Source organism: Lissotriton helveticus, chromosome 5_1, assembly GCF_964261635.1.
Source record: "Lissotriton helveticus chromosome 5_1, aLisHel1.1, whole genome shotgun sequence".
NCBI classification, from domain to species: domain Eukaryota; kingdom Metazoa; phylum Chordata; class Amphibia; order Caudata; family Salamandridae; genus Lissotriton; species Lissotriton helveticus.
The window spans coordinates 2,135,437,762-2,135,451,015 of record NC_136065.1 but is presented as its reverse complement, the minus strand read 5'-3'; the positions used below and the strand labels follow the sequence as shown (position 1 = coordinate 2,135,451,015).

General features: G+C 46.2%; 1 protein-coding gene across 1 annotated transcript in view; it reads left to right on the top strand.

Annotated features, from left to right (window-relative positions):
• Window positions 1-13,254, top strand: part of USP20 (ubiquitin specific peptidase 20) — a 352,979-nt gene that overhangs the window by 170,468 nt on the left and 169,257 nt on the right. Inside the window, exon 12 of the mRNA XM_078646239.1 lies at window positions 1,618-1,727. Within this exon, the coding sequence (XP_078502365.1) occupies window positions 1,618-1,727 (110 nt within the window). The remainder of the gene's footprint in view (window positions 1-1,617; window positions 1,728-13,254) is intronic.

Sequence of the window (13,254 nt, the reverse complement as noted above, 5' to 3'; positions counted from 1 at the left end):
ACTTGGCGATATGTTGACTCAGTTGGCCTTGTACGCATTTCTCAAGAAGTTTGGCCAGTAGAGGGATGTTGGTCACTGGTCGATAGTTGTTCGGGTCTGTTGCATCAGCTGTCGGTTTTTTGATAATGGGAGCTACCTGCCCCGTTTTTAGGCAGTCAGGAAGGGTACCTTGTGCTAGTGAGGCATTTATTATCTCAGTCCAGATTGGAACTAGAGTGTGGCTGATTTCTCTTACACATTTTGCGGGTAGCGGGTCTTGGTAGTGGTTGTTAGGTTTAAGTTTCGCTAGCGTTTTGGCGATCATTTCCTGGTTGTATAGTTCAAATGTGTCCCAGCTTGCCTTATTTTTTGTGAAAAAATCCATCGATGGCGCATTCGTCTCCTTTTTTGAAGGGGGAAGGGTCGTGATGTTAGCCGCTGATTTTGTGAGCTCAGCTTCTAGCAATTTAGTTTTGTCCGTGAAAAATGAGGAGAATTTCTCACAACTTATGGGATTTTTTGGGTTCTCTTGGGCCGTTTTAGTTAGTTTGTTTGACTGTTGTTTTAGGATCTCGAAGAGTTTTCGAGGTCTGTTTGTGGCATTGTCCAGTTCAGCCCTTATAAATTCTTTTTTGGCGTTGGTTATCTTTAAGTTATATTGTTTCCTCGTTTTTCTGAGGTCCTTCAGTTCGGGGGAGGAGGGATGTTGTCTCCATTTCCTTTCAGCCATTCTCAATTTTCGCCTGTCCTCGTTCAAAGCCTCATTAAACCAAGGATTTTGGGGTTTTTCCGAGACTCTTTTCAGTTTTTGAGGCAAGGTGTCATTGACAATATTACCGATTGAGGTTATGTAGTGATCAGTCAGCTCATTCACATTCTGCCAGTTGTTAGGAGGCTTGAGGTCTTTCTCACATCTTTCAACCAACATTTCAATATTAGCTTCTTTTGTATCTCGTATCAGTTTTTTGACCCTGCGCGGTTGCATGTTCCTGCCCTTTTTCATTGTAGTTATCATGAAAGTTATAGCGTGATGATCAGACCAGTCACATGGGTCTATAGCGGTAATTAGGATTTCTTTGTTTCTAGAAATTATCCAATCTAAAGTCGCTCCTTGTGAGTGAGTGGGCTGGGTGCATATTTGAGTGAGGTTTAGCTCATTGAGGAAGTCTTTGATCGATTTAACCATTTTGTCATTGCCATCGTCCCAGTGGAGGTTAAAGTCACCTAGGAATATGTTGTTAGCGTCTGGGTTAGAATTAGCAGTTATGATCTCCATGAGATGCTCTGTGAACTTTGCATTATCTCCAGGTGGGTGGTAGAACGCATGTAGGTTGTAGTTTTGATTATTTGGTGATCATGGCTGCCTTTATGTGTTTCCTGTATTAAGTGGTGAGTGCAGGGATACTGTGAGGTGGTTTAGTGCCTTGCTAGAGAATGGGACTTTGCTTGTTTCAGTTTGACTAAGACTGGTAGTTTTCGTCTCCGGGATATATTTGTAACTCGTGAGTAGTGTGCAACCTGGGGATGAGTTAGGGATGATGATGTTGCATGTACTGAAGCAATTCTTACTTTATCAGTGATGTGGCAATGTGTGATTTAATACACTGATGTTCTGATGGTGTTTGACTTTGGTTTCAGGCCAGATGCAGTCTAGAGGGAAGAAAAAGGAGCTTCGCTACCGCAGTGTGATCTCTGACATCTTTGATGGCTCTATCCTCAGCCTGGTGCAGTGTCTGACATGCGACAGAGTAAGTGTGTGCATAATCCATCATCACTGTGTGTGACTTAAAGTGATGGCACATGATAACATTTATAGTCTTGTACCATCCTGACGATGGTACCATGAGTTACCTGAGACCATGTAGATACTTGGCACATCATTTTGAGATTCTTGTACTTAGACTGGCTCTGTGTCTTGCAGGCAGCTGATCCGAAGATGAACGTAGTATGATATCCAGGAGCACTGTGTACACATACCATTCTAAGAATATTGTAGTAAATCACCTTTGGCTTGACGTGGCTCATGCATGCAGCCCATCCTGACTGTTCGTCTCCAGAGATGTGCCATAATGATTATGTACTGCCTCACCTGCTCAATGCTTCCTATGGCACGACATCCAATAGGATTGATTAGGGTGGAAATGTACTGAAAATCTGCCCCTGCATCTAAACTACTGCTATAGACTTGTGTGCGAGGCAGGTTTATGAGAACTGTTTCAGAGCATTGCTGCACCAGTGCCTCACACAGGAAGAGCCACCATACTGAACATTGCGGGGCAACACGATGGACCATTGAGGGCTGAACAGTGGGGTGGTGAGAGGAGTGGACAGGTTGTTGATTGTCTAGTAGTAAAAACTCCTAAAAATATAACTCCCTTTTTAATAAATATTGGTAGGAGGCTGTTTTGGACGTCTACTTTACTTTTCTTTCTTTTTTTAGCAGCCTTCTTTATTCGATTTTTGTCCCAGCTGAAGTAGCTATTTTATTACCTCTCATATAATGATGTATTGATTAGAAGAGTTGGACATCAATACTCTGTTTTCCCGGGTGGCAAACAGTCCGGTTGGATAATAATAAGGGGTGAGAATTTTTAAACAAATCGAGATCCAAAGAGTTGTGGTAATATGTTTTGCCTTTGACAGTGATTGAAAGTATTAAAAGACATTTGCTCTCCTTAATCCCTTTTTAATGAGATACTTCTCTTTATAATTTATAAATTGGTGTCGTAATATTGCTTATATCTTTGATAAAACTTTTTTTCTTCTTTTTTCTGAGTTTTATATATCTCGAACTCAACCCCAAGGCATCGGAGCGCTTTATATGAGCACCAGTTGCATTACATAAGGACACATTCATTTTTGTTGGCCACAGGGAGATTAAGTGATTTGCCCAGAATCTCAGGATGTTGAGTCTCGTTGCCGAGAGTCGAGCCCGGATCCCCAGATTTGAGGTCGACCGCCCTAGCAATTCAATTTGATTCTCGTTGATTGCCATTTAAAATTTGACTAAGTGTATTTTCATGTTTTGGACAAGGCCTGTTTTATCAAGCAGGGGGGTCAAGAATGACCATTTAAGTCTGTTAAATACCTTTTCGATATCTAAAGACAGAGTATCATGTATTGCTGGTCTTCTATGTCTTGCGGTCAACAGTCAGGCAGATATTGGCTCAAGTTTGTGTTCCATTAACGAATCCTGACTGATAACATTGATTAAAGAGAAGGCCTAATATGGCTAACACCTGATACCAAAGTTCTTCTACATAATTTAAGATTATTTAGTGAGGTTGTAGGGTTTGTAGGAGCTTTGATTCTCTGGGACTGTAGCAGCAGTGTCAAAATGGACTTCATCTTTGTTTCGGTCAGCTATTTGGTGTATAAAAAGGAATTGGAAACCTTAGTCAGAGGGCAGAGCAAGAGATGCTGGTATGATTTGTACTATGTTTTAGTAAACCAATTTGGTCCCAGAGACATGTTATGGAGTAGATTTTGTATTGCTGCTTTAACATCTGATTTGATTATGGAGTCTCTAGTTGGGCTTGAACGTCTTTATCTGCCTGAAAGAAAATGAAATTTGAGAAGTATGATTTTATAAGGGTGGATTCCAATCGCTAAGAAGTATATAAAGACGTGTAATAGACTTGAAACATTTTGCTTATATCTGGACCCTATCGTCATGAACAATTTTAATGTAATATTTGCATTTGAAGTTTTTTGAACTTGTGAGCCATTAATCAGGCTTGTCTCTTTGTTCATAATACTGTTGTTTAGTGAATAATATTTTACGCACTGCCTTGCTATTGAGGAGGTATTCAAGCTTGTTCTCGATTCTCTGAGGGCACTTTGTCTTTCAGGGGCAATCTAGTTTATGTTGTCATTCCAGTCTCTAAATTGAAGTTTTTAAATCATGTAGAGAAGTATGGCTCAATGGTTAGAGCGGCAGACCCTGATGCAGTAGTCTGGCCGGGACCAGGGTTCAATTCCCGCCTCGGCGGGTCTCGGGCTCAATTTCCTCGGACCTGATAATTCTCGCCTCGGTGCCTATTCCAATCATGGAGTCCCACTCTGCACCTCTGGGCAATAGCTTGCTTAATCTCCACAACGGCCCCAACAACGCTGAGGATGCCTGACTTCACCTTGGGGGTGCCCAGGAGTGGGCTCCCCACAGGGAAAGGCCAGGAAGGGTTCCTCGGCGGTATTCGTACAAGCGCCAAGATGCCTACGGGTAGTCGTGCGCTATACAAGTGCGTAATCATTTCATCATTTCATTTCATCATTTCATTTCCTTTTGTTGTGTTTGTTGTAAGTGTGTTGCAGTTAAAGAGGTTCTCTACTAATTAATGCTGTTGCCACATCACTGATTGTTCCCCAGAGGACCTCTTTTTTTCATATTCCATATATATGGTTTCATAGCCCAAATCTAATCATTGTTTTCACTGCATGATCGCAAATATAGTTTAGGAGGGACCTTCAGGTAACGTTTCAGTTGTGATTGACCAAGATGAATCTCTCTGCTACTGTTCGTTCTCAGTCACTACTTTGAGCGACAGGACGCTTCTGTAAAAGCAGCGGAGCGCTTTATAAATGTAATTGATTGATTGTGACTGGTGAATGATCTTACCACACATGGTATCTACAAGGGAGTGTAATGTGGACTGCAAATGATGATACTGATGTAGAACTAGTCGGTTCTAGTGTGTATCCAATGTGCACTCTAATAAAAGATCTACTCCATCTTCCTTCATGACGGACTCTTAATACATCTAGTACTTTTAGATTGCTCAATTGCACTGTCAAGAATTTGTGGTAGCATGTGCGATGTGACCTATTGATGAGCAATCAATCTCAGGGGTTAAGAAAATCACCTGTCAAAACATTTCCTTTAGCACATCCTTAAATTGTGAGAAAAATATTGATATATTTCTGATACTCTTGGTTAAGTTGGCCTCTATTTCTTCTGTGTCCGTTTGCTCCGCATTAGCGCCTTGATGCCCTTGGGCTAAGTCCGCACTCTACAAGACTACATTCAACTCAATTAAATTCAATATAGAACTGTTATTTATTGTTAGGGGTAGACCTGGAGACTAGTTTTATCTTTTTATCTGCTAAGCCTCTTCAGAGCTTCAGAACTTTCCTGTCTAGGTCTCAATGGATCACTTCGAGACTGAACTGCCAGCCGCCACATAAAAAGGATAACGCATCCTTTTGTCCCATTTAAGACATTGCTATCAAATTGAGTTGGAAACTAACAACATTTAAAATTGGATCTCGTGTCGCATCGCCATATCCTGTTCATTAGTGTGAACCATTTCAATATCGCCCTTTGTTTTATGGTGAAAAAAGACTTGTATGTTTAAGGTGATGACTTAATTCTGAATGAGTATGGGGTGTATCCACTATCCTGAAAAATGTTTAGGAACCCTCTCAAGTTTACTGCTCTGGCTAGAATTCCTATGTCCCATCTAACATCTCTCCCCACTCACACAGTATGGGATTTGTGGGTCTTTGTTTCCAATTTGTAAGTTCTACACTGCTATATGCCTTTTTTAACAATAGTCGCTGTAGAAAGAATACATCTGGTTACCAAGTGCCTTGGCGATTCCAACCCTAGTTGCTTATTGTAGGAAAGTTAAAAGCTAAGAACATAAGATGATATTGGTGGTGGGGCTGTCACCAGGAACTGTTGAGGTTCCACGTGGTATAAATCTGTGTCACTTTAAAGTGAGGTGAGCAGTAAGGTCAGTCTGTTTGGATTTCATGGGTCACTTAACGTTCTCCACCCTCCTTTTTGATTTCAAGTACTGTGTTCTTAGTTCTTTATTTGATCCGGCTACTCTCTAAGGTTTAGTCTCTGCATTTTGTGGAAAATATTATTTCAAGCAGAGCATTGTGATCAGGGTCTTGTAATCCCTGTGCATCACAGGCTTCTTCAGTGGGCTTTGCTATTAGTCTTTGGTGTTCAAAGTAAACATGAAGGGAAAGGGGACCCCCTTCTGTATGGGATTTGCCGCTTACTGAGGAGTTCCTTGGCTCCTCTTTCAGATAACCTGGCAAGGGTAACCACTGAAATCATGGAACAGAGTAACACTATCAACTTTATATAAGAATTCTTCTTGTTGCCTGGTGTATGATGGGAAGCTTTCTTTGATTTCAAAATAGTGGACCCTGGTCAACACATCCGTGATTAGATTCATCCTGGTCTGAAATTCAGAGAAGTCTGTGTTTTCTGTCTAGGATCATGTCGCGGTCTTGCAAGATATGTCAGCGCAGACCCAGGACAGTGCCAGACTCCACTTCACTGATCTCTCTAATGCATATATTATTATGCTGACTGCAATGTTCTCCACCTTCCAGTCTGTCCAGCCAAGTCTTTGAGTATTTGTGACTAGTCTCCCTGGTTGGCTTCTACATGGTCAAGGACGTTTTCTGTATGGAGTGCTCCAAAACACCAGTCACGTTGGTGAAGACTGGTCTTAGACCTGAAAGGTTCTTTTTCTAAACTTTTGCTGCAGTCGTTGATGTAGCCTTCATTGACTGTGATTGGCGCTCAATTGACACAGTAACTTTGGCACAACTAGGCTTTGTAGCAGTATCTGGAACTATTGTTTCTTTCCTGTTGATCTTTTACGTTACCAGAATTTCTTTGTTTATTTATTGTCCTGATGAAATTAAGGCAGATGCAATTGGGTATTTAATGGGATGTTATTATTTAGGAGGAATGTCACTGTAGGTTTTTGCTATGTTTGTATTATGGGGAGTTATGCCGTCCTCTTTGCTTTCCCTGTGTTGGAATGATAAGGATCTGAACGCGAAGTCATACTCTGCCCTTTGTGACTGTTCAGTGTGGGGCCCCACCTGCTTACTATGCGTGGACCTTGCTTCTGTGTGCATGGACCTTGCTCCTGTAAGCATGGACCTTGCTCCTGTAAGCATGGACCTTGCTCCTGTGTGCATGGACCTTGCTCCTGTGTGCATGGACCTTGCTCCTGTGTGCATGGACCTTGCTCCTGTGTGCATGGACCTCTGCTCCTGTGTGGCTTTCTCACCTACTGGTACGATGCCTTATTACGCCTGTCTGAGTCAGTCAAAAAACGGGTGCTCTCACGTGGCCTTCACAACTGATGGGCACCACCATCTTGAATGTTGTTTTTGTTGTTGGCCGGCATCTCTGGTAGCCGCAGTCAATAGGATAGAACTATGGCCTAATCTGATCACCCATAATACGCAGGACAAGCTTTGCTTTTCTCTCTGCTTCCTATATTCAGGTTCGTTTTCATTTTCTACAGGCCTCCATTTTTAAAAGAATGTGTTCGAGGCATATGAGCTGAAGATCTCCCACTTGGCATTAGATCGCCATCTGGTGTTGGGCTCGGATAATTGCAGGTTGTTGTTGTCTTGGAAGAAGTCTTTGTAGTCACGAGATAGTTGACTCCTCCCTTGAATAATAGTGCGCATGGGCATCGACTCCATCCTTCGATTGTTTTTTTCCGCCATTGGGTTCAGATGTAACATTTATGCTCCGGTTCGAAATCTACTTTCCAAAGTACTTTGATGCGAAAAAACTTCCTTAACTCTTCGGATTAACTTCCAAACATCTATAACCTTCCACTCAACTTCATTGACTCGATTCCGTCGACCCAGGCCGTTGGGCCTATCCATGCCGTGAGGCCTACAGTTAATGGAAAGGACGCCATTCAAGAAATACCCCCAGTGTGGAGCAAAATTCCCGCACAGAAACCATCACAAGGTCTGTAACCTGTGCTTATCACCTGAACACGACGAGTCCAGCTGTCCAGCCTAAGCATCCTTTCGATCGAAGAAGACCATTCGAGATCGAAGGGCCCGTCGACACATCATGCAGAAATCCGCTCCGGAACCGGTGGACATCTTCGACAAAGGCCCAGATGTCCCAGAAGAAGATTCAGATGATCTTGAAATCGTTTCAGAGGCAGACGACTCCGATGACTCCATCACTCCAGGTCAAAGAGTGAGTACTACTGCCCCTACCCCAAGCCCCCCACCAAAATCGAAGGCAATGGTCAACACTCCACCTACTGGGCCCAGTCGCGACGGAAAACATACTTCAGGAGCCCCGCCTTCCAGCCCGGCTCCGTAGAAAATCGAAAGGCCTTCTGGTAGCTCGGGACCAAGCAAACTGCACGTACCAATCCCACCAGCACCTTCAGCACCGAAACCAAAAGAAGACCCGGCTCCGAAACCGGTTCTGACGCCGTCGACTTCTAAAGACAAACCAGGCTCGAAAATTCCCACGCCCGTAGACAAAACGGCTTTGAACGCTTCGATACCAAAACATCTTGCTTCGGCTCCAAAGCCAAAACCCTCGGAGCCAAAAGCTACGCCAAAGGACTCTGTTACGCCTCCTAAGGCTAAAGACAGAAATAAACAACAACCCCGCTCAAAACCGAAAAAATCTGCGCCGAAAGCGGTCCATGAGGAAGAGGAGCTTTTCCATCCAGATCCTATTGATCCAAAGCAGAGAAAGATCTATATTGATCCAAACACAAGACATGTCACCACTGGACCATATAGAAAGAGGAAGTTAGACACAGCACCTGTTCCTCCAGTGCCTGTGAAGAAGAAGGGCACTGCCACATCGCCTATGTACCCTTCTTCTCCTATACTCTCTTCTAACCCACTTCCTCGACTTAAACCTATTACACCTCCTATTGAAACTTCTCCACCTCATTTTTCTCCACCTCATACACCTCCACATAACGATGATGATCATGACATGGGGTAGGGGTGACCCAGATGACCCTTTCACGTACCCAACTGACCCACCTGATTGGGAGTACCCTGTCCCACAAGACATACCAGACATCCCAAGTCCACATACATTCCCATCAAAAACCATCTCCTCCAGAAGACCATATTGGTTTTGGACACTTAATTAATAGGGCTGCCATCTATCATGGTGTCACAATGCACTCAGATGAGGCAGAAGATGACTTTTTATTAGATACTTTTGAACAGTCCCAAAAGTCAGTACAAATATTACCCAAGATTAAAGGAGTCATTAAGCATGCACCCGAAGTGTTTAAAGATCTCGTACGTGCCAGGATTCTAAACCCTAGAATAGAAAAGAAGTATAGGCCTGCCCCTGCAGATCCTGCCTACATTAAGGGACAGCTGCTTTTAGATTCTCTGGTAGTTTCTAACTCTAGGAAGCGCGCTAACTCCCAAACCTTAGGAGAAGCGCCACCTCCTGATAAAGAGTTCAAGCTGCTAGACGCTTCTGGTAAAAGAATAGCTGCCCAAGCAGCCAATACCTGCCGCGTAGCTAGCACGGAAGCATTGCTTGCAAGATATGACAGGGCCCATTACGACCAGTTAGAAACTCTACTACAACATTTGCCTGACCAATATAAAACCAGCAAATGATCTAATACAAGAGGGTAAACTAATATCAAATGCATCAATAAAATGTGCACTTGATGCAGCAGACACTGCCTCTCGAGCCATAAATACCAGTGTGCTCCTTAGACGTCATGCTTGGCTATGCATCTCAGGTTTTAAGCAGGAAGTCCAGACTACTATACTTAATCAGCCGTTTAATCAACAACAACCTTTTGGCCCGGCTATGGACACTGCACTAGAAAAAAGGAAGAAAGACACTGAGACTGCCAAATCCATGGGAGCTTTACAGTCCCCACAAACACGAGGCTCCTTTTGTCGCCCCTTCTACAGAGGAGCCTCCAAACATATGGAAGGAGACCACTCATCTTCCCTTAAAGCCACTACACAAACATCCCCCAATAGAGGATATTTTAGAGGCGGATACAGAGGAAACAGCAATAAGAAAAGAGGTCAAGGTAACACCAATCGTACCTCTCCCATCACAAAACAGTGACTTCCTTCTGCTCCTCCCACAACATCCCACTCCAGTCGGGGGGAGATTAGCACAGTTCCTACCTGTCTGGAATTCCATCAAAACAGACCGCTGGGTGAGACAAATTATCCAGTATGGCTACTGCCTAGAACTTACAGCTACCCCTCCACATATACCACCCAGGCAGCGTCCCATGTCCACAGAACATCTAGCGCTACTAAAAGAAGAGGTTCTCTCATTGCTTCAAAAGAACGCAATTGAGATTGTTCCCTTACAACATTAAGGAACGGGGGTTTACTCGCTGTACTTCCTAATACCCAAGAAGGAAGGGACACTAAGACCAATTCTCGATCTCAGGCCCCTCAACCTATATATACGCTCAGATCATTTTCACATGATCACTCTACAACAAGTGCTCCCGCTGTTACAACAAGGCGATGTCCTTCCCACACTAGATCTCAAGGACGTCTACTTCCACATTCCCATACATCCTTCTCACAGGAAGTATCTAAGGTTTGTACTGGACGGACAACACTATCAGTTCAAAGTCCTTCCATTCGGAGTGACCACTGCACCAAGAGAGTTCACAAAGTGCCTTGCTGTAGTAGCAGCACATCTCAGAAGACAACAAATCCATGTCTTTCTATATCTCAACGACTGGCTAATAAAAGCCAAGTCATTCAATCAGTGTGTTCAACACACACATCAAACCATTCAAACATTACCCCACTTGGGGTTCACGATCAACTACACCAAGTCGCATCTCCAGCCCTCTCATATACACCAATATCTGGGAGCCACAATAAACACCTCTACAGCTCTAGCATATCCCAGTCCAGCCAGGATAGCGAGCATTCAAGCCTTAGTCGCAAAATTTCAAAACCAACACTCTCTTCCAGCCAGAGTGTTCATGCAACTCATAGGCATGATGGCATCTTGCATTTTTATTGTAGCATATGCAAACTTCAAATGCGTCCATTACAGGAATGTCTAGCACAACAATGGAATCCGGCTCAAGGACAACTTACAGATCTGGTGTTAGTGGGCAGCCGCACTCATCGCTCTCTGCAGTGGTGGAACACCAAAAACGTGTCCAAAGGGCGGCCGTTCCTTGAATCTGTTCCACAAATAGTACTTACAACAGACGCATTACTCACAGGATGGGGAGCCCATATCCTCGGACATACAACTCAGGGATGATGGACCACTCAACAAAAAGTGCTCCACATCAATCACCTAGAGCTACAAGCAATATTCCTAGCACTAAAATCTTTTCAAGTACATGAACAGAACAAAGCTGTCTTGATCCGGACGGACAACATGACAATCAATCAAGTCATTTGTTATTTGTATAGCGCACTACTCACCCGGAGGGTCTCAAGGCGCTTGGGGGGGGGGGGGTCCGCTACTGCTCGAACAGCCAGGTCTTGAGCTGCTTCCTGAAGGCCAGGTGGTCTTGGGTCTGGCGGAGGTGGGTCGGGAGGGAGTTCCAAGTCTTGGCGGCCAGGTAGGAGAAGGACCTTCCTCCCGTGGTGGCTCTTCGGATGCGGGGGACGGTGGCGAGGGCGTGGCTGGTTGATCGAAGCTGGCGTTTGGGAGCGTAGAAGTTGAGGCGGCTGTTGAGGTATCCTGGGCCTTGGTTGTGTAGGGCTTTGTGTGCGTGGGTGAGGAGCCGGAAGGTGATTCTCTTGTTGACCGGGAGCCAGTGCAGGTCTCTCAGGTGTCCGGAGATGTGGCTGCGGCGGGGGATGTCCAGGATGAGTCGTGCAGAGGTGTTCTGGATCCGCTGGAGTCTCTTCTGGAGTTTGGCGGTGGTTCCGGCGTAGAGGGAGTTGCCGTAGTCCAGACGGCTGGTGACGAGGGCTTGGGTGACCGTCTTCCTGGTCTCGGTGGGGATCCATCGGAAGATCTTACGTAGCATGCGCAGGATGTTGAAGCACGACGAGGAGACGGCGTTGACTTGTCTGGTCATGGAGAGGGAGGAGTCCAGGATGAAGCCCAGGTTGCGTGCGTGGTCTGTGGGTTTGGGTGCGCTGCCCAGGGCGGGGGGCCACCAGGAGTCGTCCCAGGCGGAGGGTGATGATCCCAGGATGAGGACTTCCGTCTTGTCCGAGTTCAGTTTCAGGCGGCTGCTCGACATCCATTTGGCTACGTCTGTCATCCCTTCGTGCAGGTTGGCTCTGGCGGTGGCGGGGTCGTTGGTGAGGGAGAGGATCAGCTGGGTGTCGTCGGCGTAGGAGATGATGTTGAGGTTGTGCTGGCGTGCGATGGCTGCGAGGGGGCTCATGTAGACGTTGAAGAGTGTTGGGCTGAGCGAGGAGCCTTGAGGAACGCCGCAGATGACTTCGGTGGCCTCCGATCTGAACGGGGGGAGGCGGACTCTCTGTGTCCTTCCGGCGAGGAAGGAGATGATCCACTCCAGAGCCTTCTCCTGGATTCCGACGTTGCTGAGGCGCTGTACTAGGGTACGGTGGCAGACAGTGTCGAAGGCCGCAGAGAGGTCCAGGAGGATAAGGGCCGCTGTTTCTCCGTTGTCGAGCAGGGCTCGGATGTCATCGGTAGCTGCGATCAGGGCGGTCTCGGTGCTGTGGTTGGCCCGGAAGCCAGACTGCGAGAGGTCGAGGGAGCCGTTCGTCTCGAGGAAGGTGGCCAGTTGCTTGTTGACGGTCTTCTCGATGACTTTTGCCGGAAACGGGAGCAGCGAGATGGGGCGGTAGTTCTTGAGGTCGGTGGGGTCGGCTGATGGTTTCTTAAGTAGAGCGCTGAGTTCTGCGTGCTTCCAGCTCTCCGGGAAGGTGGCGGTGTCGAAGGAGGTGTTGATGATGTCCCGCAGGTGGAGTGCGATGACAGCGTCGGCCTTGTTGAAGACGTGGTGAGGGCAGGGGTCGGTCGGAGATCCGGAGTGGATGGAGTTCATCGTGCGGATGGTGTCTTAGGTGCTGATCTGGGTCCAGGCGCGGAGGGTGGTGGTGGGGGGCGCTGGTTCGGTCGTGGCGTGCGTCGGTTGGGTGCTGAAGCTGTTGTGTATGTCCGCGATCTTGTTGTGGAAGTAGGAGGCGAGGGAGTTGCAGAGGTCTTGCGAAGGGGTGATGTCGTTGTTTCCGGCGTTGGGGTTGGAGAGCTCTTTCACGATGTTGAAGAGTTCCTTGCTGTTGTGTGCGTTGATGTCCAGTCGTTCCTTGAATGCAGTTTTCTTGGTGGCGTGGATCAGTTGGTGGTGTTTTCGGGTGGCGAGCTTGAGGGCAGTCATGTTGTCCGATGTTGGGTCTCTGCGCCAGGTTTTCTCGAGTGCTCTGCAGTTCTTCTTGGAGCTCTTGAGTTCGTCGTTAAACCATGGGGCTCTCTTGCTGCCGGGTCTGCTCGGCGGGGTCTTCAGAGGGGCGAGGTCGTCTGCGCAGACGGTGATCCATTTCGTGAGGTTGGTGGCC